The sequence below is a fragment of the Struthio camelus genome, chromosome 22, assembly GCF_040807025.1.
Source record: "Struthio camelus isolate bStrCam1 chromosome 22, bStrCam1.hap1, whole genome shotgun sequence".
NCBI classification, from domain to species: Eukaryota; Metazoa; Chordata; class Aves; order Struthioniformes; family Struthionidae; genus Struthio; species Struthio camelus.
The window spans coordinates 263,011-283,986 of record NC_090963.1 but is presented as its reverse complement, the minus strand read 5'-3'; the positions used below and the strand labels follow the sequence as shown (position 1 = coordinate 283,986).

Below are 20,976 nucleotides of genomic sequence, written 5' to 3'. Positions count from 1 at the left end.
CCGCCCCCCGCCCCGCCCCGCCCCGCCCCGGAACCGCCGCGCCCCGCCGGCAGGGGCCGGGCCGGGCCGGGCCGGGCGGCGGGCAGCATGGCGGGCGGCGGCGGCTACGGCTACTACCGGGCGGTGATCTTCGGCGCCATGTTCGGCGGGTACACGCTCTACTACTTCAACCGCAAGACCTTCTCCTTCGTCATGCCCGCCGTCATGGCCGAGGTGCCGCTGGCCAAGGACGACCTGGGTGAGTCGGGCAGAAGCCCCGCGCCTCGGCCGCCCGGCGTAGCGCTCCGTGCGGGCGCCGGTCTGCGGCCTCCAGCGCCGCCTCGGCCGCGAGGCGTTCGCCTCGCTCGTTTTAAGCGCGCCCCTGACGTACCTCTCTGGGCTCCGCTTGCCGCAGGTCTCATCACCAGCAGCCAGTCCGCAGCTTACGCGATCAGCAAGTTTATCAGCGGCGTCCTCTCTGATCAAATGAGCGCCCGCTGGCTCTTCTCATCTGGCCTTCTGATGGTGGGCTTGGTCAACATGGTCTTCTCCTGGAGCTCCACCGTGACAGCCTTTGCTGGGCTGTGGTTCCTGAATGGGTTGGCTCAGGGCCTGGGGTGGCCACCCTGTGGGAAGGTGCTGCGAAAAGTAAGTATACGCTCCAAGTGCTGCGGGAAGCTTACTGCAGCCCTTGTGAGCTCTCCCAGCAGCAGGTCTGCCTGCAAAACGTTGCAGGAACGCTTGCTCTGAGGCCAGAGGAATTCACAGCTATTCCTGCCTCCTCCTAGCTGGGGAGGTCTAAAACACCAGCCGTGCTTTCTTCTGCCTCGGAGTGAGATCCCATGCACCGGATCCTGTTTTGCCTAGCAACAAGTCAAAGAGCGCATCAGTCCCATTCTAACTCGCTTTGGTAACTAGTGTCTCCTGGGAGTAGTAGGCCTTTTCAGTTATGAGAAACATCAGCTGCTAGAGTCCAGTATTTTAAGCAGGAGGGTGGAGGTCTCCTAGTCGCTTTGCTGTTGTGGTTGTCTGGTGCTGGCAAAGGGAGTGACAAACGGTATTTGGTTTGCACTCTCTGTGGGCTCAGGAGTTATAAATTGCAGCCTGTTCAGGCGGGATACCCGGTAATGAATGGAACAGCATGAGTCAAGCTTCTAAGCTGTATGTATTTGGGTGTTGAGGCGATCTAAATAGAACAGATCGATTTCTGCTTTGTGACATCAGGGGAAGGAGTTTAGCTGTACGCAGCTAGATCTCAGCGCTTCCGGATCCCACTAGGAGCACTCGGACAGCTTAGGCTTAGTGGGCACAAAGAAAGCAGTGCAATGGGAAAATCTGTGTTCCCTCTACACCAACTTGGTGGGACTCTCCCTGCGATAAAATAACGTGAAATTCTTGACTGTGTGCAAGACGTGAAAGGATGTAAAATCCAAGAGTGCACGTACTTACAGGAAAAGGGGAGATGAACAGCTGTATTGCCCTTCTCTGAGGCATCTAGCCCTACAAGTCGGGGGGAGTTGGCAAGGAAAAGACTTCCTGAGATGGTTTTGTACACATAAAGGAAACTTGTGGATAGTGAAAACGATACACGTAGTGTTTTCTGAAAACATTCAGGAGTGTGGCTCTCAGTTGCATTAGCTCCTTCTGAAAACATTCAAGAGTGTGGCTCTCAGTTGCATTAGCTCTCTGATGTTTTCCTGTTAGCAATGACAACCTGAATGGTTCTGGCTTGGAATACACATTGCAATAAAGAGCTGATCATGCCTGATACTTAATGCAACAGTGAGTCCTACAGTTACACTGTGACTCTTTGCTTATCCACTATGGTACCATGCCAGCAAGCGTTTCCAGGAGGATGCCGTTCCTAGCAAGTGAGTATGCGGAGCTGTGCGCTCTTAGATTTGCCTCTCCCGTCCCATGTCTCGGTTTCATCATCTGTAAATGGAAGTTATTCTGAGCTGGCTCACAGTTATGAACACCTGTCAAGCTCATATGATTGATGCTCATGTAATGTTTGGAGCTTCGTGCACGAATAAGAAAAAGAAAAGTAGATTCTCACTTTACTTTTTATCTAGTTTTGTAGAGCTGTATCTGAATTGCCCAGAACCCTCAGCATGGGCCTTTATTGAGGATTTTCAGGTGCCACATCGAATTCTTCTGCAGACCTCATGCCCTTTTTCTTGTTGTTGCACAGTGGTTTGAGCCTTCCCAGTTTGGGACTTGGTGGGCAATCCTGTCTACAAGCATGAACTTGGCTGGGGGCTTAGGCCCCATTGTTGCTGCTCTCGTGGCTCTGAACTACGATTGGCGTATGACTTTGTCCTTCTCTGGCTTCATCTGCGTGGTTGTCTCTTTTGTTTGCCTTGTCCTGATAAAAAATGAGCCGTCGGATGTTGGGCTACCCAACATTGAACAAGGAACCAAGAAAGGGAAGAAAGGTGAGCACTAGACTTCATTGTACATGGGGCACCCATAGGAGTAGGTGCCGTGCCTTCTGTCTGTATTCTGGTACAAATATGTCAGTGCACTGAGATCTGAGTCCTTTCCACTTCCTGAAATCGCTCTCAGCAGGATGTGTATAAGTGATTGTTTTCAGCAGCTTTCTTTTGGTGTAACGGCTGAGCTGTTGTGCTTAAATTATAAATCATATGTTCACACCCCAGTGCAATCTTGTGGGAAAGGGCTGGTGCACTGGCTTGTGAGACTGTCATGTCACGAAGCGCAGCCGAGGAAGAGGCTGACTTCCATCCAGTACTGTTCTTTGGTCTGCCACTGACCACGTGTGCATCCCGAAGAGGCTTGTAGCCATCTGTGTCGTCTCCCCATCTGTGCAATGTCTTCGTTTCAATAGTTCCCTGTTTTTGGGGGTGTCTTTGTTTATTTAGATTGTGAGCTGAGGTCTCCTGGGGATACTGGAGAGAGGGAAAAATGGAACAGCAGGAAATGGTTCCTTAGGCGTGACTTCCCTCTCCTCTGCGTTGCTAGAGTACGGGCAGTTCTCCCCTCACCCTGCCGCGGGTTTTGTTGACCTCTGGCTTGCAGCGGACTCTGCTCAGTGTTTTACGTCCTAACCTAGAACATCTAGTTAGTAAATGTTTGTTCAGCCCGCTGACCGTGATGCTGCTTTGAAAGCAAAACAGGTAGAAGAGAATTGCAACACAGGTTTGCTGTAGGCTTTTAAAGGCTGATGGAAACTCATCACATCTTCTATACTGTCCAGCGATAGCTGTGCTACTAAACCTGACCTCTTAGTATAAGAAAACAACATTGTTTTCCCAGAGTGTTTTTTGGGGGGGGAGGGAGGGGTAGGTTTGTAGGTGTTTCTGGAAGACTGATGTAAAATCAAGGTAACACTTGAAAATCAGCATCTTTGCCTGGATAGATGTGCTTTCTCTCACAGGCTGAGCTAAAAAGGAAAAAAAAAAAAAAAAAAAAGGTGGAACAAAGCCTGGAGAAGTAGGTCACTTTTCTAATCGTCTTTGTGAATGGGTTATTAGCAACCAGGATGCAGAAAATTACTGGGAGCAGCATATGGATTGTTCTTCTGAACTCATTAATGACTATGAAATAAATTGACAGAAAAGTTTCTGAAATCACAGCAAACCCAGGACTAGGGGAAGGTAAAGTCATTCGTTATCAGCAGCTAGGAACATCTCCTTCTCTTAGGATGTCCTTATGCATGAATCGTGCTTGCAGATCTTTCTATGCTGCTACTGAGTCGGTGGGGTTTTGTGGCTGTGTTCAAGCGGTAGTAACGCTCCTGCTGATCTTTCTTGCAGGGTCCTCCAGAGACAATAGCACTCTGACAGAGCTGCTGCTCTCGCCATACCTCTGGGTGCTCTCAACGGGCTACCTGGTTGTTTTTGGAGTGAAAACATGCTGTACAGACTGGGGGCAGCTCTTCCTGATCCAGGAGAGGGGACAGTCTGTGCTTATAGGTAAGATGCCCAGCTGCGTGTTAGAGCTTTGTGGCTGCAATTTTGTCGAGTTCTGCAACATCCCCAAGGTGCAGCAAGAGGACACGGGTACCTCCATCTGAGCAGCTTTTTCCCCTACCCTCCTGCATGGCTGCTTAGATGCACGTCGGCATGGAAATAATCCATTGACGAAGTTGCTGCGTATGCCCAGTGCTGAGCGCCTCAGTACTGTCTTGCACCAGGGCCCACCTGGGACTGGCAGACTGGCATCCCTGCACCAAGACGAGCTGGAGGATCTTGTTCAGCAGAGCTGCTCTCTGCTCACAGTGAGCTGACAGTAGTTGAATTTGGTCTAAACCACAGCAACTCTAGCTGTGTTTTGAATGGGGAGATGGCAGGCACACCAACCTTCTTATGGAAGAGCCTAGTAGTGCACTTGTTGGGGAGGCTGGGAAACTGGATTCAGCGACCTTGTCTTGAAGTGCTTCAGGTGCATGCTGATCACATCCCATGAGAGTGCCCTGGCCACGAGGCTCAAGGCTCAGGTGAAGCTTGAGGCTTCCCTTGGAAGTTGTTCCTTGCAGCCAAATACGCGGATTTACTGGTGACGTGGAAACAGCTGCAGAAGGAGTTTGATGATGAGACTGTGGATAAGGGATCTCACTTCTCTCAGCATTGATTGGGGGGTTTTATCCAAATGCTCTCTTTCATATAAGCTGCAGCCTCTAAATCAGAGGCCGACTGAAGCTTGCTGCTTGGTTGCAAAAGGAGTTTATAGCTCTTTGGTCAAACCCTCAGCGTCGGCAGGAAATGCATGGCACAAAAGGACAAAGCTGGTTATTGGCAGTAATGCTGATGTCCGAACAAGATCTGGAGACTCAGTGGCACTGCTTGCTGCTTTTGTAGCTTTGCATTTACAAAGCAAATATAAATGTTGGCATGTAAGCAAAGAGTAAGACATCTGTTTTGCTGCGGTGTACCTGCCCTAGGACAATGTGTCTTCTGAGCTACCAAGTGGCAAAGAGCAAACCAAAGTCAGCATCCAGTTCTTAGAACAGCAGAGACGGCGTCAGTCTGAAAACGTAAAACATAACAGATTGTTGTGACCAAACCTGATGCCCTGTTCTTTGCTTCATCTTTGCTTCATCCAGGTAGTTCCTACATGAGCGCCTTGGAGATTGGTGGTCTGGTGGGCAGCATTGCTGCTGGGTACCTTTCTGACAGAGCAGTAGCAAGAGTAAGTAATCTGGACCCTGAGATGTGCTGGGCAGTCACATAGCATCAATTTGAGCTGCCTCAGGAATTTTTACATTTGTTTTTGGCTTCCTTGGGCTTCCTTTATGAGTGCTTAAAGATGATTTTTTTTCCCCCCCCCCCCCCTCTCTAATACCTGCACCAGTAGTGGAGCACGATGCTCCCCTTGTGAGCTCGTTTATGGTGCTCTGGAGACTCAGGATACCCAGAACGCAGAGGTAGGGAGTTGCTGCCTTATGCTAGAAAATAGCCGTTCTCAGTGTTATGTTTCTTTCTTCTGTCTTCGCAAGCTCTTCTTTGGGATGCAGTTCTGCATCTAAACCGCCCTGCTTTGAAAGTAGACTTTTGAAAATCAGACTGTTCTTTGGTCATTGACCCGTCTCTTTCCAGCCAGCCAGAGGTGGGTTGGAAGGGACGTGACCCATCTCAACAGTTTAACTAAGGTGCTTGACCATGCTCAGTCCATGGTGGTGTTGCCACTGCATGATACAATCGTGAGGAATAGAGCTGTACCCACTTCTGCTTTGTGCACCAAAACTACTGTTAAATACCGCAAAGGTTTTGAGAAATAGGTATTCCAGTGTTAGGGGTCATAATATGCCTCTGTGATGGGAGATTTAAGACGTTCACTCCCTTTGATTTACTGACTGTAATGTGCTCTAGAGATTTCTCTTTTGGAAGAGATCTGGTTGTTGACAGCTGTCTCCTGACTGGAAAAAAACAGCTGAAATCCAGTGGTTGGATCTGAAACCAAAAATCAAGATAGAAATAAGGCACAGTTTATAACAGAGTATCATTAATCACTGCAAGAACTTCATTTTAACACAGTGGATTCCGGACTGCAGGCAGTCCTTAGCAAGACTTCTGATCTGGATTTAAAAGATGTGCTTTTGTTGCACCGTCTTTGTTTCTGACAGGGCTGTGCGGACAGCGTTAGCTGCTATGACTATAAATCGTAGGAGCCCTTTCAGCTTCTAACCTTCAGTTTCTCTTCCTGCATTGCAGGTAGGTCTGTCAAACTACGGGAATCCTCGGCACGCGCTGCTGCTCTCCATGATGGCGGGAATGTGCGTTTCCATGTATCTGTTCCGGGTCACAGTCACAGGCGATTCTCCCAAGGTAATCCACGCATAAGCATCTGAAGCCTGTGTGCTAGTCCTGCCGGGTGTTCTTGTACCTGTGGGGTGTTGACAGGGGGAGAAGGTTGCTGCTTTGTGGCTTCAGGGAAACTGCAGGAAAAGGGTAGAACGGCAAGGTTAGCTTGTTGGGTTTTTTTTTAAGCTGAAAGGATGATAATATGCTTATTGCCAGTCAGCACAGAAGGGGCAGCTCCCCTCTTTCAAAGAGTTTGATCTAACTATTAAGAAAGCATTCTTGAGCGTTAATTTTAATGACAGGGATTTTCGGAGGCTCACCTTCACTTTATAAACCTTTTCTTACATGGGTTTATAGCGTTCCAAGATATCCTGTCTGATAAATTTGTAATCTGGATTATAGTTAATGAAACTTTCCTGTAATCTTGCCTCTGAACCATCTAGTCCACCCTTATGGATAGGGAACTTTTCTGCAGTCGAATAACTTAAAACTGCATAGCCAGTTTGAGTCGCTTTCGGTTGAGCTTATAAAATTGGTTAGAGTTCAAAGTTGTGGACCTTCCTCACTGCTTCGGCCTCTTTAATTCTTTCACTTCTGTGTTTTCAATAACATTTTCCGTATCCCTTCTACCATGTAACACATTCTCACAAATAACAGAGAATGTTTGTACAGAGGACAAAGGAGGAGATGTACAAGCTAGCGTTCTCAAGCGTATAGGGGATATTAAAAATATAAAAATCCTTTTTGGTGGTGACCAGCTTTGGCCAGTTTTTGTCACTGTCACGACATTATCTTACGACAAGATCTGCCTCTGCAGGGGAAGGTAGGACATCTTTGCTAAGATAGCTGGTCAGCAAGGAGTTCAAATTTGATATCAGTTAGAGCTTTTGATAAATGTTGCTTCGAAGCTTCACTGAAGAAAAGCATGAGAGCTGACTGGAGTCTGAAGCCAGCCTAGAAACAGGATGCTGGTTTTTAATAGTGAGTATGTTTACACATTGCAATAGTTGTCTGTCAGACTTAGTGGTTTGCCATCACTTGCGGCTTTAAAGCAAGCTAGCTGTCTTGCCAAAACACATGCTAGCTCAAACAGTAGTTCTGGGTGCAGTGCAGGAATCAGCTTTGTAGAAGGATGGAAGAGCAGTATGTTTCTCTGTAGTGACTGTTCCTGCAGTTCCCCTTGATGCAAAAGCTGTGCAGAAAACAGGATCGGTTACATTTCAGCTTTAAAGTCAAATGTCAAGAAACGATGTGTTTGGATTCTGACTATTTGTAAGCGATAAAATCTTCATTAGGCAGAAGTTGTAGGGCTAGCTCTTTAACGGTGAAGAATTTCGTAATAGGAAGCGTGACCGTTTTCTTCGCCCTCCACCAGAACTATAGGTTTGCATTTCCTTTGTTTGCACTACGGAGAAGTGAGTTAACTTCGTCTCTATTAGACTGCTGCTGCTGCTGCCTAAGTCGGTTAACTGGCTATGGTATAGGCATGCTTCTGTCCATCGTTCCCTAACGTTTGCTAAGCAAACAAAATTTTTTTTTCTTCTTTTTCTTTTTCCTTTTTTCTTCTTCAGGAAAATGACGTCTGGACTGTAGCCTTGCAACCTCTAGCTGATCTTACTGGCCTAAAAGAACATGAGGTTTCTGCCTTGCGTTTCTTTCTGCCTTTGCCTGTTTTTGCTTTCACTGATCTGTCCTTTTCCTGTCCTGAAAGGTTGGTTAGCGCTACAGAACTTATAACCAGGGCATTAAGAAGATTACTGTAAGTCTTGTAAAAGAAACCTCCTCTTAAATGCATTTTATTAAGCAGGCTGAACTTTAAAAAGTCTGAATGTAAAACTTGTAAATTTCTGTGTAAAAAGTTCTGAGGATGTTTGTTCATCAGGTAAAACGTAGCCAGGCAAAGGGTCTCGTAGCTGAGGCACAGGACTGGAGGTCAGGAGGACTGATTCTGTTCCTGCAGCAGTCTTCCTGCTTAATTTTGGCAAGCTCCTTCCTAACTCTTCATTTCTGTTTCTCATCTGGAAAAGAAGATGCTATTTACTCTCTCCTTGGCATTTTGAAGTTATGTTTCTTATTCATAAAGCATGTTGTAATCTCGAGATGTCAAGTTATTCACCCTTTGTTGTCCTTTCATAAGTGTTTGAAACATTTTGAGCCACGTAATTTTCTTAGAGCATAAGCTAACGTTGAAGTTCAAACTGTGTTTTTAGTAACAAAGCGGCTATCAGATAGTGGCTTCTCACACATAAAGATGTTTTGATCGGCAGCTTTTATCTGAAATGAGAATGGCTTTTAGTCAGTTGCCTCCAGAACCATTTTTAAAAGTGATTGATTCACAGTTCTCTTCAGTCATTTCAAAGGCTCATTGCCCATCTCTCTTCTAAGTTCTGGTCCTTTCTTGCAGAACGGTGCATGTTGCATGTAAGCAGTATGGAGGTCAGAACTGTAGGAGAGAGGAGAGTTAGTGCTGGCTGACGAGATGGTGGGCTGGAGAGATGCCGCTGGGCTTGCACGTACCTGGCAGTGGGGTCTGTCATAGATGTTAGCTCTTTCTTCTGCAGGCCAGGGAGTTGGCATTAGCTAGAAAATGTCCACAGTTCTTTCATGTACTGCGCATGGCAGTTAAGAGTTGTAAGTAGTTGTGGCTGACAGTGCTAAGATGCAAAGATCCCACTTCTGATCTTGCTTTACTTGTTTCAGTAGCTGTGGATACTGACTCTCGGAGCTGTGTTCGGGTTTTCTTCGTATGGCCCCATCGCCCTCTTTGGGGTTATAGCCAACGAAAGCGCCCCCGCCAACTTGTGTGGTACCTCCCACGCCATTGTGGCTCTCATGGCCAATGGTAAGTCACACCCGTTTCCCTTTCCCCAAAAAAACAAACAAAACCCATGTTTGGTCTTGCTGAAGTATGGTCTGGCCCCCAAGGGAATCATGGGAAGTCATCTAACAGGGGCAGATAATCCGTGTGGAAGCGATAGGTACTCTTTTGCAATTAGCTGTCATGTGCCTCAGAGGCAATAGATTTGAGACCTCCCTAATAACCGTATTTTGTGCTTACTGATTGATTCTTCCACCCACAAAGAAGGGTTCTAGGCTGCACCTGGTGCTTCTTATCTGCAGTAGGCTTTGGAAACCGTAGATATTCATATGGATTCAAAAGGATGGAAGTACAAATGGACAGATCCTTTCATGGTTGTTCCCCTAGCATGCAGCTCAAGAGGTAGGATTTAAATCATGGACTGTTGTGAGGATATAGCTGGACGGGAGGAACCCTGTCACCATAGTGTCTGTTCTCAGCCATTGTTGGCTAGCTAAAGGGCTCTGTGGCCTGACCCAGCAGCGCTGTTAGGATTTTATCCTTAACAGGCTGGCTGTATGGAGATGTGCCAGTCCGCCTCCTACGTTTCCTTTGCGTAGCCTTTTGAGACTTTGCTCAGGAAGGTTTTTAAGAAACTTGCTCCCTTCTAGTCTTAGCTGAGTTCTTCAAAGCCCGTTAGAGTAGGTGGATTCTTACACGTGAGAATACCTTTTTCTATCTTAAACTCACAATTTGGAGGCCGTTTCCAATGCTTGGATGAGCAGACTTGACCTACGTTTAAAGTTAGGAGTTGGCCCAATTTTGTTTGAATCTGGATTCGCAAAGCAGTTCAGAGGATGTTCTCGCCCTAAAGCCCCATTAATCCAATGTGACCAAGGTTATGCCCAAGCCGCGAGGTGCCAAAGCTTGGAGCCAGCCCTTGAGGTTTACCCGGGTTGGGTTTTGCCTATATCCACACGCCCTTCCTGCCGCAGGCGATTCTCTCCTTTGTACCCATTAGTACTGAACTTCAGTCTTGTGCTTCCCCAAATGCAAGGTTTGCAAAGTACTGTTCAGTGATGTGTCTTGGATGTAACCTTACTTACAGTAAGGACGCTGTATCTAACAGAATATAGAGAACATCTGATAGAGCTAGGTGCCACTGGAGATGTCCAGGATATGGTGACTAAGCCTGCTCAGCTATGCTAGCCTACACACAGCCTGTAATATGTATGTGTATATATAGAGAGAGAGGGAGAGCGCGCACAAGAGCGTGAGCTGTATGTGTAAAACAGCGCAGAAGAATAGGACATGGTTTTCCCGTAAATGAATAGGAACCACTTTTTGCCACGTGGCTTTCCTGCAGCCAAGGAAAGGGGTGGCCATAGACTGCTTGCTTATGTGTTCTGAAACACCAGCTTACTCGAAGCAAAGTTCAGGTGTTAGTCATTGCATCCAGTGCCCTGGGAGCATCCAAAATATTTCCTGATATATCTTACAGGCTTTTGTCCAGTACTTTAAGTTCAGATCACGCCTGAGGAATTTTTATAAATGCAGAAACGAGTTAAATAGCAGTATTAGCAAATGAAATTCAGAAGTTCAAGTGTTACTACTATTCTTTTGTTGTTGTTTTTTTTCCTTACAGTTGGGGGTTTTCTGGCTGGACTACCGTTCAGTACCATTGCCAAACACTACAGCTGGGCCACAGCCTTCTGGGTAGCTGAAATCACCTGTACCGGTAGCACAGTGGCCTTCTTCTTATTGCGGAACATCCGCACCAAGATGGGTCGGCTTCCCGAGAAGGCTGACTGAGGATAAGCTGCTTGGTCAAAAGGATGACCCTACACTGACAGGAAGGATGCACGTTTCTTTATTTACTGGCCTAGGAGCGCCTTACCTATTGCTGCAACCTAGATAAAAATGTCTCAAATTCTCATTCGCTGTCACGTGCCTGAAGGCATAAAGTTCCTGGTACTGGTACTTTTTTCCTAGAAATGTGATAATTCAGCTCGTTGACATTCGCAAATGTCTTACCATACCTCCTCTTCACAGCACTGTTCGTGATGTAAGCAGGTTTTGCAGCCTGAGCTACTAAACTGAAAGTACTGTAAAATGACTGGCTTCAGGTGCTGTCACATTCAGTTTTGTCCTTATCGTTGGTCTTAACCGTTAACTGGCAACTGAGCCTCACTGTTTAGGGGCCCTGAACTGAGGCTTTGCTACTTTCATTCAGCCCTCCTAGCTGCTTGAGTGCAGCTGTCTTAGTTTATTAGGTATGAGCTCCCTGCTGTCTCTGTGTCCTGGAACAGTGGCAGACCTGTGAGTAACAATTACTGGAGCGTTGCTTTGCAGCTGACGCAAGGCAGCGTCCTGTTAGCTTTACCCTGGATTAGCTGGTACAAGCTAGGGTGGTGCTGCATGTGCTGCTGTGACATGGCTCTCTCTCCAGCACTTAGAAATAGGCAAGCTTCCCAGAAATTCTTGGCACTTCAGGGTAAAGCACTTAGTTAGAGGAGCGCCTTCTGTTGAACTGATCCTGCCCAGAGTGATTTGCACGTACGGTGTTAATGATTTGCAAGGTGGGCAGCTGCTGCCAAGGCAACTTGCAGAAAGCAGTCTGCAGACCAACCAGGAAAACTGACCCAGCAGCAGGTGTTGCAACAGCAACTACCGCAGGCCCACGTTTTCTGCAGCTGGGTTTCATAACCTGGTATTTCTAGAATTGGCTTGCATTTTTCAGTAGTGTGGCATGTCTGCAGTCAAAAGCTGGCTCTCATGGCTGTAGGTAGTAGTTAGGGTCACCTCTGAGAGAAGGCCTTAGCAAAGCTACTGCTGACAGTGAGCAGCCATTAGTAGTCAAACCCAGTGGTCTCTGCAGTTAAGTTGCCTCAGGTTTTTTTACCAGGATTTTGTCGAATATTCTTGTATTTCTCCAGAAGGATTTATTGCTTTAGGGTCCTGGAAGAAGGAAGTTCAACTCATGAACAACCTCTACACAGGTACTTTGCTGAACAGATTAGATGCAAGAGTAGGTAGCCCTAATGAAGATAACGGACGTAAATTACATGTTGTACTTAATTGTAAGATCTACCACCTGTGAAATAAAAATGAAGCAGTATCATAATAGCTCTGGTTGTCCTATGGAGAATGGTGAAAGCAGAACCATCCAAAACAGATTATCCTCCTGAGGCACTGCCGGGGAACTACCGCAAATGTGTACCCTAACAACAGAAAACAAATAGCCATCCAACTCTTTAAGGAATTGTTTATCATTTCTACACAAAGAATCTTTGTGAAACCATAAATTAGAGCTATACAGGAAGAATACGTATGTACAGTTATGAAGTAAAACATGACTACAGTAGGGCCACAGAATGGCATCTTTTCTTTCTTTCTTCATTCAGGACCAGTAGAGCTGCAGTAAGAGAATCAGCTTCTGTGGCCCAAGGTGAACAATAGTAACAAGTCTGTTTAAGGTAAATGTCACACAAAGGCTATACGAAGCATGTTTTTGGAAGATGAAGTTCCTGCTGTGGAGGACAGAGCTCTGGGAGAGGCCAGGTGGGGAAGAGACATGCCCTGCTCTTTAGGGAAAGTAGTTTGTGCAGCAAGCAAAACTTTTGCTACGATCCAGGCCCAAATGGTCCAGCTTTTTCTGCGACCTCCAAAGCAAGTTTCAAGTTCTGATCAAACAACTCGCATCTGAAACGTTCAGAAAATCAGAATGAGATGACTTCACTTGCAGAACAGGCTAACAAAGACAGGACCTATGCATCCTTTGGCTCTACATCTTTCAAGAGACTCCCTGCGTCAAGAGGCAGTGACTGGACAGCTCTTAAGTAAGATTAAGCCCCTTGTGTGGGTCTAGTGTTATGATGGGGCTGGAAGAAAAAGTACCTCCCATTTCTCCAAGAGAGCAGCACTGGAGGAACTGTTAAGTGTCAGTGTCCTGTACCTGCAGCAGTGTGCTGTGTTCTCCCTTTCTGTGGCCACTTAAATTACTTGAGAGCTGTCAGCATTTGCTACTGCACAGGCAAAAAGTGAAGAGGCGTTGAGGCTATGTTCCATATTGAATATGGGATTTGCCCTTACCTGATTGGCATTTCCAGTGAGTAGAAAGGATTCTTCAGAGCAAAGTCAGAATAAATCTCATAGATCTTGCGCAAGAGGGAATCTATCCCCGATTGTCTCGGGTCAGCGAGTACCACAAACTTGATCCCTAGAGTCACAGAGGCGTAAGCATGAAGACAGGGGGGCCTTTAGGGTGTGAGTGGGGGTGTTTCCCCAGGACAGCGAGGGGGATTCAGCCCGCTACCTGTCAGCGTCTGGAAGCAGTGCAGCTTGAAGGTGTCTGTCTCCAGCATCTCGATCCCAGAGCTCCCCAGCTCGGGGGACAGCTGTGACCCGATGGCGAAGAGCCTGCGTGGAGACAGCCCTCAGCAGTGCCCGCCGCCCGGGCGCCGCCCCCCCTGCCCCGGCCCCCCCCGGCGCGGCTGGCCCCACTCACGAGTGGAACATGGAGGCCAGCATGAGCTTCTCGTTGGAGGAGAGCCGGTGGCGGCCGAAGCGGATGGACACCGGGTAGTTGGCGGCGTTGCCCAGGAACTCCAGCACGTCCTTGCCGTCCGCCGTGAAGCGCCCGTTGACGTCTGCGCCGTTGATGGCCAGCACGGCGTGGCCCACTGTGGGGAGAGCGCAGCGGTGAGCAGGGCCCCGGCCCCCCCGGCCCCCCCGGCCCCGGCCCGGCCCGGCCCCGCCGCGCCGCACCGCGGATGCCGTCGCGCTGGCCGAAGGCGACGACGACGCGCTCGTCGTGCAGGCGCAGCACCAGGTCCAGCGGGAAGCTGAAGGTCTTCTCGGCGTCGGCGCGCGGCGCGTAGTGGTCGAGCTGGTAGATGAGGCCGCCCGCCTTGTTCACCACGTACACGCTGAAGATGGCCATGGCGCCGCCGGCCCCGCGCCCCCGGAAGCGGCGCCCCTGCCCCGGAAGCGGCTCCGCCGCACGGGGTTTCTCGCGCTGCGCGTGCCAGGCGCTTCCTTTCTCGGCCGACATCTTGGAGCAGCAGCAGCCGCCGCCGCAGCATGGTGAGCGCGGGCCGGCGCCCCGGGCCCCCCCAGCCGCCCGGCACCCTGCGGGGGCGGGGGGGGCGGCGGGGGGGCCCGGCGGGGCGGGGGGGGCCGCTGAGGGCGGGGGTGGCGGGCGGCGGCGAGCCCGGGGCTGAGGGGATGGGCGGGCGGCGGCGGCCGGTGCCCGCCGCCCCTGCTGATCCCCTGCCGACCCCCTGCCCCCGCAGCCGCCCAAAGACGACAAGAAGAAGAAGGACGCGGGCAAGTCCGCCAAGAAGGACAAGGACCCGGTCAACAAGTCTGGCGGCAAGGCCAAGAAGAAGGTAGGAGCCGGCGGCGCGGGCCCGGCCCGGCCCGGCCCGGCCCGGCGGGGGGCGAAGGCGGCAGCGGGCCCCGGGGCGGTGCCCGGCGGGCCCGGGGGCCGCGGGCTGGCCGGAGCGAAGGGGCGCGAGAGCCCCCCCGCCCGCAGGAGGCTGTGGGGGCTCCCCGGGCGGCCGCACAAACGGCTGAGCGGGCGCTGTGGCTGGCTGCTCCCCCTGCTGCGGCGGGGCTGGGGGCTCTCACGCTATCAGAACTGTTTCTTCATCTGTCGGTAAATTGCAGGTAGTAGCGTAAAACTGAGCAGCGAAAGGTTTTGCTCCTCTTATTGGCCAATCTGCCCCTGTCTGACACGCGTAAGTTTGCAGGGACCATCTTAGGCATCTGCTCAGTCCTCCAGTCTGTATACCTTGATACGGGGAGAGTTGATGGTGCAGTTCTTAGCACACACCAAAACGTCATCTTCTTCTCTTGCGTAGAAGGTGGCTTAATGTTTTTTCTCTCTTCAAGTAGAAGTGGTCCAAGGGAAAAGTCAGAGACAAGTTGAACAACCTCGTCTTGTTTGACAAGGCCACCTATGACAAACTCTGTAAAGAAGTGCCCAACTACAAGCTCATCACGCCTGCAGTTGTCTCAGAAAGGCTGAAGATTCGGGGCTCTCTGGCTAGAGCTGCTCTTCAGGAACTGCTTAGCAAAGGTAAATACTCAAAACTGTGGAAAAACACTAAGCTGCTTAGACATACATGTATTTTTCTCTTTACTCCCCTAGAGGAGTTCATGCTGCATCCAAAGTAAACAAGTTGGCATGCTTTGAAAAAGCCACTGCACTTAGCTTGTATTTCACAAGCACCCCAAAGTAGGGAGCAGAGGCTGTGTTCTGTTTAGCAGTCTTGCTGTACCATGACAGTACTGCCAAAAGGCCGGGTTGCAATGCAACTGCTCCTGGGCTCGGACAGAAGCAAGCGAGTGCACGTACCAGGCCACCTCCTGGATAGTATCAAAATATTGTTAATTCTGGAACTTCTCTGTTCTAGACGGAGCCTTGAACTGGCTGTCAGGTTGATACCAGATGTTTAAGTGTCTCTAGTAGTTGGTATTAGCTATCCTAACATCTTCCTTTGCATGCTATCAAATCTGCCACATGGGAACACAAGCCATGGCCCATGGGAGCGCAGCATCCTCAGTGTCCTGCAGTGTATGCACACTCAAATCATTGTCTCATCTTGATAGGTTTGATCAAGCTTGTGTCCAAGCACCGAGCCCAAGTGATCTACACCAGAAACACAAAAGGCGGAGATGCGCCTGCTGCTGGGGAGGATGCATAGGAAGGTGAGATGACAGGCTGCATCGGGGTGCTGGGTTTTGCTTTGTCAGTGGCCAGCAATCTACTAGGTACAGTAAGGGCGGGATTTGCTTGTGGTAGACAGCTTCAGTGTTCTCTGGATTGGCCAGTTCTCCTGTGCTGCTCAGAGCACGCTGCTCATACTGAGTGCCTTCCTAGACAGTGTTACTGGAAACATCAGTTCTGAGAATTAACAAGTAATCTGATATTCTTCCTCTATTGCCTGTCCAGTGGGGAAAGCACAGAGTGTACTGCTTCAGTCTCCATGGGCTGCTGGGCCTGCAGGTGTGTGTCCTACCTGCTGTCAGAAGGCACTTGGACTGAAAGAGTTCTCATTCAGATTGTTTGCTTTGTGTTGAACTAGTTGTCTGATTTGGTACTTCTTGCTTTGCAGGTTCTCCAGTGACCTCTTCAACAATATGTCATATGTAGATGCACGCAATAAAATTATTGAAATAACTTTTTTGCTGCTTTTTCAAGAATGTGTATGTTCCATTATTGATGTATGCGTTATTATGCATCCCACTGATAGCGGATTCCTGCTAGATGTTGCAAGTATCTTCCTGTATCAGCCAGTTTTTGCCAAGCCTTTAGCATTCACGCGTTGTTACAAATGTGCCATAAGCATTCTTTTATGTTGTAAAATTGGAAGGAACTTTTAACATCACTAATTGCTAAAATAATATAAAACTGTATTCAGCTTTTCTAGTAGGAAAAAAAATGTAAACCTTGGGTTTCTTGCATTCTAGATAGTGAAGGTGTTAATGGGAGTATTTTGATTACGCATTTAAACTCTGTCTAAACAAGCAGTACCCGCATGTTTCAGTGTACACAAGGAAACAGCACGTCAGGTCAGTATCAGGTGGGCAAGTACAGGTAAGCAGCTCTAAATAAGGCTGTAAATATTTTGTTTGAATGAAGAGGAACAACTGACCATAGGGAAGGTTTTTAAAGCCTCCTTTCCTCTGTGGAGAACTGATTATGGTCACCTCAGAGGTGGGGCAGAACTGGACTCCTTTCCCTGAAGGTTATGTTTTGAAGCGTTGGAAGTAAAACAACGTGGCATCAGTTGCCCTGAGAGCTGCTACCTCTGCCTCTGAAATGAGTTTCTATTGGTCTATTAACAAAAGTGATTTTTAAAAAAGTTTATTTCTCAACGAGTTTATTTAGAGGCATGCCATGCTGTACAGCAACGTAGGACACTGGCACCATGTGCTGTATAAGCCAGGCTTCCCGATACCAAGATAAAAGCAAACAGGCAGGAGACCTTCCTCACTGGCAGGTTTTGCCTTTGTGTAATTTATGACTTCAAAATGCAGTGCCTGGATGATTATTACATGTCCATTACAGGGGGAATAAATCTACTGCAACATCCCTTGCAGAGTAGCCTTCAGCAAAACTACTCAACCCATAGGATTATCCTTGGGTCAGCTTGCCTTCCAGGGAACTGAACACATCTAGATGGATACATAGAGCCAAACCTGGCAGCAGCAGCCATGACAAAGCTGCAGCTTACCTACGGTCCACCTTTTCACAAGGGTCTCAGTTTGGTCTCTTTTGTGCTCTTTTTCTGATCACCTTTTTTTCTTCTTTTCCCCCGATTCAGCTCTAAATTGATGCCTGAAAAAGAAAGCATAGATATAAGAATGCAAGAGCCTTTTCAAAGTGGTAATGAAAGCTGCCGTGTCCACCAAAAAACAGTGCAATGCAAGACAGGTTTTAGAACAGAAGTATTCCTCAATTAGTTGTTCTTTCAGTTACTTCAGTGAACTGCTTCCTTAGCAGTCTTTCCAGCTAGTTGATGCAGATTTTGAGTGGACTAAAAGCTGCCAGCAGGACAAGCATGCGTACAGGCACTAATATGCAGGTCTGACGCATTACCGTCGCGCTCACCGAGGCAGGCACCTTTATGCGTGGTATCTCTGCAGCAGCGACACTACTTTATCTTGCAAGTCACTTGTGCGAGGTTCCAGGAACAGAACGATGCTCTGCCTGGGTTGAATACTGACTGAGCGGAGTAACCGCTATTTCCTGCGGTAAGACTTGTCTCCTCACCGTTGTTGCTATCGCAGAACTCACTCCTTTAGTAGCATGTATAGAAGGACCCTGCACGCCCTCAGTTCAGCATCAGTCTATGCTATCCCGAAGCTCACCTGGACTGCCACCTCCTGCCATGGTTCCAAACCCGCCCGAAGGAAGGAAGCCAGCTGTCGCCTGTCTGAGAGGTATGGTCAAAGTTGGCACCGACGCGATCTGCTGGGAGCTTTTTCAGCTTCTGCTTCTCCTCTAAAAAATAGTATTTTGTTTAGTGAAGGTTTGTCAGTCAAAATGCTTTTGCTTCTTTAGTGTAGTACTGGAGTGAGCTTAAAGTTCACTGGAATGTAAAGAAGCCACTCACTTTCTTTGAGAAATTCCTCATATGATGGTCCAATTTGTTGCTGGCTTCCAACCTCCTCCTCTTCGTTTATTAGCCAGGGAGGTCTTGCTCCTAGAAGTCATAGGGAAAATGCATTTAGCTACAGAAGGTACCTAAACGCATAGAGTGAGCTAGGGAAAAGTATTCCCTTCCCCTATACCTGCAGCTCAACCTACCAAGCAAACTGCTCTGAACTTCATAAAGAAAGCAGCAGGCTTGCCTTAGTAAAGGCCATGACAGATCACACCCCAAAAGCATGTACTCCTCACGGCAATAGCACCTACGCTTTAGAGCCCCAAGTGAGTTTTCCTAATACAGAAGTGTTTTCTTTTATTCTAGCATGCCAAAATATTAGCAAAAGACTTAGCACCTCTTGGTTTGCACTGACTGTTTTAAAATTGCTTTAAACTCTGCCTGTTGCATTTGCAACCCAAGAGTTTTCAGGGGGATAGTAACAAAAATGAGTTAAGCAATGGGAGAGATTACCTGTGTGAATATTTCCTTTCCCTTCTGTTTCCTGTTATCAGAAACATAAGACACCCATCAGAAATTGATGCTTTTGAGGATATTTAAGAATGATGTTATGTGCATTCTAGTATATGAGAGAGAAGAGATGGTGACAGATGGGGGGAAAAAACACTTCTAAGAGTGGACATTCCAGTATCAAGTTCTTTTGCAAAAAAGGCAGAGGGAGGTATTTCTTTACTTTTGTTAAGGAGTGTTTTTCAGCGTGTTTCCAAGAATGCTTGCTTAGTGAGACAAAACATCACATGGCGAAAACTCTCAGCTAGTCGTTTGCCTGAATCAGCAAAGCTGCCTTTTGCAGCAACTAAAATTCACTGTGGAGACTGCAACCCCTCGCTTTGCTTTGTAACATGTGCTAGTGTCATTTGTATAGTTACTTAAATAATCACATTCATTAGCAAAATTAGGTAATGATCATCCCTACCTGGTGGCCAATAAAAGTCAAAGCCTGGCCCGGTTCCATCCAATTAAAATCGGGTACTTTCTGCATCCCACTTGGGCCAGGCTGCTCGGCATCATGAGAGATGTCCCTTGGAATACAGGAGCCAAAAGACAGTCTGAGAGGTGAGCAACTCTTTCAAAGACTAGCAGATAGTGATTGTCTATAAGTTTCAAGAGCAGAGGTGAGGCATGAATGTGCCAGTGGCAGTACTGTATTTGTGTCTGGAGAGTTTTGCAATAAGAAGGAAAAGGAATAATATCCTCTGTGTTCAATAATATCGTTTATATGGTATCACTGTACTTGCTGTTTGTGGCTGTTGTGGCTTACATACCTCTTCAGAGATGAGAGAGTAATCCTTCTGCAGATAGGTAGCTTGCTATGGTCTAGAAAAGTTTGGTTGTGAAGGGTCTGAATGACTGAAAGATCTGGTGAGGACAGTGTCATCTCTAGCAGCAGCAGAAGTGAGCAAGAAGCACTGCTGCCATGGCATGGCCCAGTGTTTTGAGCAGAGTAGAAATTACCAGCCAGGGAGGAGACTGGCAGCAACATAAGGAAAACGTCTTACCTTTCATGTCCTGCTGCAGAACTGTAGGCAGAAGGTCCGGCAGGAAGTTGTGGCTCTGTCTGAGGCTGAGTTTGATTTAGGAAAAAGGAACAATATTTCTGGTATCCCACCAGAGCCCCCTCCCCACCCTGCGAACGCCCGGGGGCGCGAGGGGCAGCTCCGCGCAGGCGGGGCCGCTCCGGGACGGGGCGCAGGGCAACCAGGGCTGGATACGGCTCAGCGGCGGGGCGGCACCAACCTCGAGGGCGGCCTGCACCGTCTCCTGCCGCCGGCGCTCCGCTTCCCGGATGCGGGCCGCCATCTGCGGGAGAGAGAGGGTGAGGGTGAGGGCCGGGCCGGGCCGGGCCGCGGCGGGGGGGGGCCGCGCCGCGCCCACCTCGCGGATGCGCTCGTCCTCCCGCTCCTCGTAGGCGTCCAGGGCCCGCGCCAGCGACTCGGTGAACCTGCCGGGCAGCGCCGGTGAGCGGCGGCGGCGGCGGGCCGCGCCGCCGCCGCCGCCCCCCGGCACCTACCGCCCGTAGTCCTCGGCCGACACCACGAAGCGCTGCCGCAGCGCCGCCTCGGCCCGGTTCTCCCGCCAGAAGCGCGCCGTCTCGCGGCGGTGCTCGGGCCTGCGCGGACACAGCCGTCAGCCCGGCCCGGCCCGGCCCCTCCGCCCGCCCCCCCGCCCCTCCGCCCGCCTACCCGGCCAGGTGCTGCAGCAGCCCGGCGTGCGGCAGCGCCAGCCCGCCGCGCCGCCCGTCGCGCGGCACCTCGCGCCCGCAGCACAGGCACCACACGCGCCGCTCGTGCTCCGCCGGGTCGTAGCGCCGCACCGCCGCGCCGCCGATGGCCGCCCGCGCCGCCTCCACCTGCGGGCACACGCACGGCCATGGCGGGGCTGCGCCGCCGCCCCCCGCCGCCCGCCGCCCGCCGCCCCCCTCACCTTGGCCTGCAGGCGGCCCAGCGCCTCCCGCAGGCGCCGCCGGTGCGCGGCGCTGTACAGGTGGCGCCGCCCGGCGAAGGAGGTGCGGCGGCACACGCCGCAGTAGTGCGGCGCCATGGCGCGGCCCCGCGCACGCTCGCGCCACGCGGGCGGGGCCCGGCGGCGCCCCCGCCCCCAGCACGCGGCCGTTGGCGCCGCTCGCGCCGCCCCCGCGCGTGAGGCGGCCGTTGGCGGCGTCCCCGCGCCGCTGCGCGTGAGGCGGCCGTTGGCGCCGCTCGCGCCCTGCGAGCAGGGCTGGGCCGCCGCGCCGCGCCGCGCCGTTGCACCCAGTCGC

At 50.0% G+C, this 20,976-nt stretch overlaps 4 protein-coding genes across 8 annotated transcripts; 2 read left to right on the top strand and 2 right to left on the bottom strand.

Moving 5' to 3' along the window:
* Positions 1–42: 42 nt before the first annotated feature.
* Positions 43–12,170, top strand: SLC37A4 (solute carrier family 37 member 4). Of its 2 annotated transcripts, XM_068916779.1 has the most exons (9): positions 43–238; positions 395–627; positions 2,174–2,417; positions 3,759–3,917; positions 5,048–5,133; positions 6,156–6,269; positions 7,817–7,882; positions 8,949–9,087; positions 10,688–12,170. In XM_068916779.1, exons 1-9 carry the CDS (start codon positions 88–90, stop codon positions 10,852–10,854), a joined length of 1,359 nt encoding a protein of 452 aa, XP_068772880.1. In that variant the 5' UTR covers positions 43–87; the 3' UTR covers positions 10,855–12,170. The 2 variants fall into 2 exon arrangements, with proteins under 2 accessions (XP_068772880.1, XP_068772881.1); XM_068916780.1 differs by lacking the exon at positions 7,817–7,882 and having other exon boundaries at positions 44–238.
* Positions 12,171–12,293: 123 nt separating this feature from the next.
* TRAPPC4 (trafficking protein particle complex subunit 4) lies at positions 12,294–14,095 on the bottom strand. The gene is made up of 5 exons (XM_068916785.1): positions 13,810–14,095; positions 13,550–13,724; positions 13,358–13,461; positions 13,135–13,261; positions 12,294–12,744 (listed from the first exon to the last, which is right to left on the bottom strand). Exons 1-5 carry the CDS (start codon positions 14,093–14,095, stop codon positions 12,666–12,668), a joined length of 771 nt encoding a protein of 256 aa, XP_068772886.1. The 3' UTR covers positions 12,294–12,665.
* Positions 13,993–16,228, top strand: RPS25 (ribosomal protein S25). The gene is made up of 5 exons (XM_068916786.1): positions 13,993–14,127; positions 14,337–14,432; positions 14,941–15,124; positions 15,658–15,756; positions 16,164–16,228. The coding sequence occupies exons 1-4, from the start codon at positions 14,125–14,127 to the stop codon at positions 15,750–15,752; spliced, it is 378 nt and encodes a 125-aa protein (XP_068772887.1). The 5' UTR covers positions 13,993–14,124; the 3' UTR covers positions 15,753–15,756; positions 16,164–16,228.
* A 679-nt stretch (positions 16,229–16,907) lies between these two features.
* Positions 16,908–20,783, bottom strand: CENATAC (centrosomal AT-AC splicing factor). 4 transcript variants are annotated; one of them, XM_068916784.1, is made up of 11 exons: positions 20,643–20,783; positions 20,230–20,328; positions 20,094–20,160; positions 19,931–20,018; positions 19,718–19,782; positions 19,484–19,577; positions 19,135–19,240; positions 18,672–18,702; positions 18,168–18,257; positions 17,923–18,055; positions 16,908–17,389 (listed from the first exon to the last, which is right to left on the bottom strand). In XM_068916784.1, exons 1-11 carry the CDS (start codon positions 20,757–20,759, stop codon positions 17,344–17,346), a joined length of 936 nt encoding a protein of 311 aa, XP_068772885.1. In that variant the 5' UTR covers positions 20,760–20,783; the 3' UTR covers positions 16,908–17,343. The 4 variants fall into 4 exon arrangements, with proteins under 4 accessions (XP_068772885.1, XP_068772883.1, XP_068772882.1 ...); XM_068916782.1 differs by lacking the exon at positions 19,484–19,577 and adding an exon at positions 20,402–20,568 and having other exon boundaries at positions 19,956–20,018; positions 20,643–20,765; XM_068916781.1 differs by having other exon boundaries at positions 20,094–20,328.
* Positions 20,784–20,976: the final 193 nt, after the last annotated feature.

What these genes read in the sequence shown, in the direction of transcription:
- SLC37A4 (XM_068916779.1), top strand. Translation starts at nt 88, where the DNA reads ATGGCGGGCGGCGGCGGCTACGGCTACTACCGGGCGGTGATCTTCGGC. An exon ending in AACCAAGAAAGGGAAGAAAG is followed by an intron (nt 2,418 to 3,758) that starts GTGAGCACTAGA and finishes TCTTTCTTGCAG; the next exon opens with GGTCCTCCAGAGACAATAGC. An exon ending in TCACAGGCGATTCTCCCAAG is followed by an intron (nt 6,270 to 7,816) that starts GTAATCCACGCA and finishes TTTCTTCTTCAG; the next exon opens with GAAAATGACGTCTGGACTGT.
- TRAPPC4 (XM_068916785.1), bottom strand. Translation starts at nt 14,095, where the DNA reads ATGTCGGCCGAGAAAGGAAGCGCCTGGCACGCGCAGCGCGAGAAACCC. An exon ending in CCAGCGCGACGGCATCCGCG is followed by an intron (nt 13,725 to 13,809) that starts GTGCGGCGCGGC and finishes CTCTCCCCACAG; the next exon opens with TGGGCCACGCCGTGCTGGCC. An exon ending in TCACTGGAAATGCCAATCAG is followed by an intron (nt 12,745 to 13,134) that starts GTAAGGGCAAAT and finishes TGAACGTTTCAG; the next exon opens with ATGCGAGTTGTTTGATCAGA.
- CENATAC (XM_068916781.1), bottom strand. Translation starts at nt 20,759, where the DNA reads ATGGCGCCGCACTACTGCGGCGTGTGCCGCCGCACCTCCTTCGCCGGG. An exon ending in TGGGCCGCCTGCAGGCCAAG is followed by an intron (nt 20,329 to 20,642) that starts GTGAGGGGGGCG and finishes GTGTCCGCGCAG; the next exon opens with GCCCGAGCACCGCCGCGAGA. An exon ending in TGAGGAATTTCTCAAAGAAA is followed by an intron (nt 18,056 to 18,167) that starts GTGAGTGGCTTC and finishes ACTATTTTTTAG; the next exon opens with AGGAGAAGCAGAAGCTGAAA.
- RPS25 (XM_068916786.1), top strand. An exon ending in GCGGCAAGGCCAAGAAGAAG is followed by an intron (nt 14,433 to 14,940) that starts GTAGGAGCCGGC and finishes CTCTTCAAGTAG; the next exon opens with AAGTGGTCCAAGGGAAAAGT. An exon ending in TCAGGAACTGCTTAGCAAAG is followed by an intron (nt 15,125 to 15,657) that starts GTAAATACTCAA and finishes TCATCTTGATAG; the next exon opens with GTTTGATCAAGCTTGTGTCC.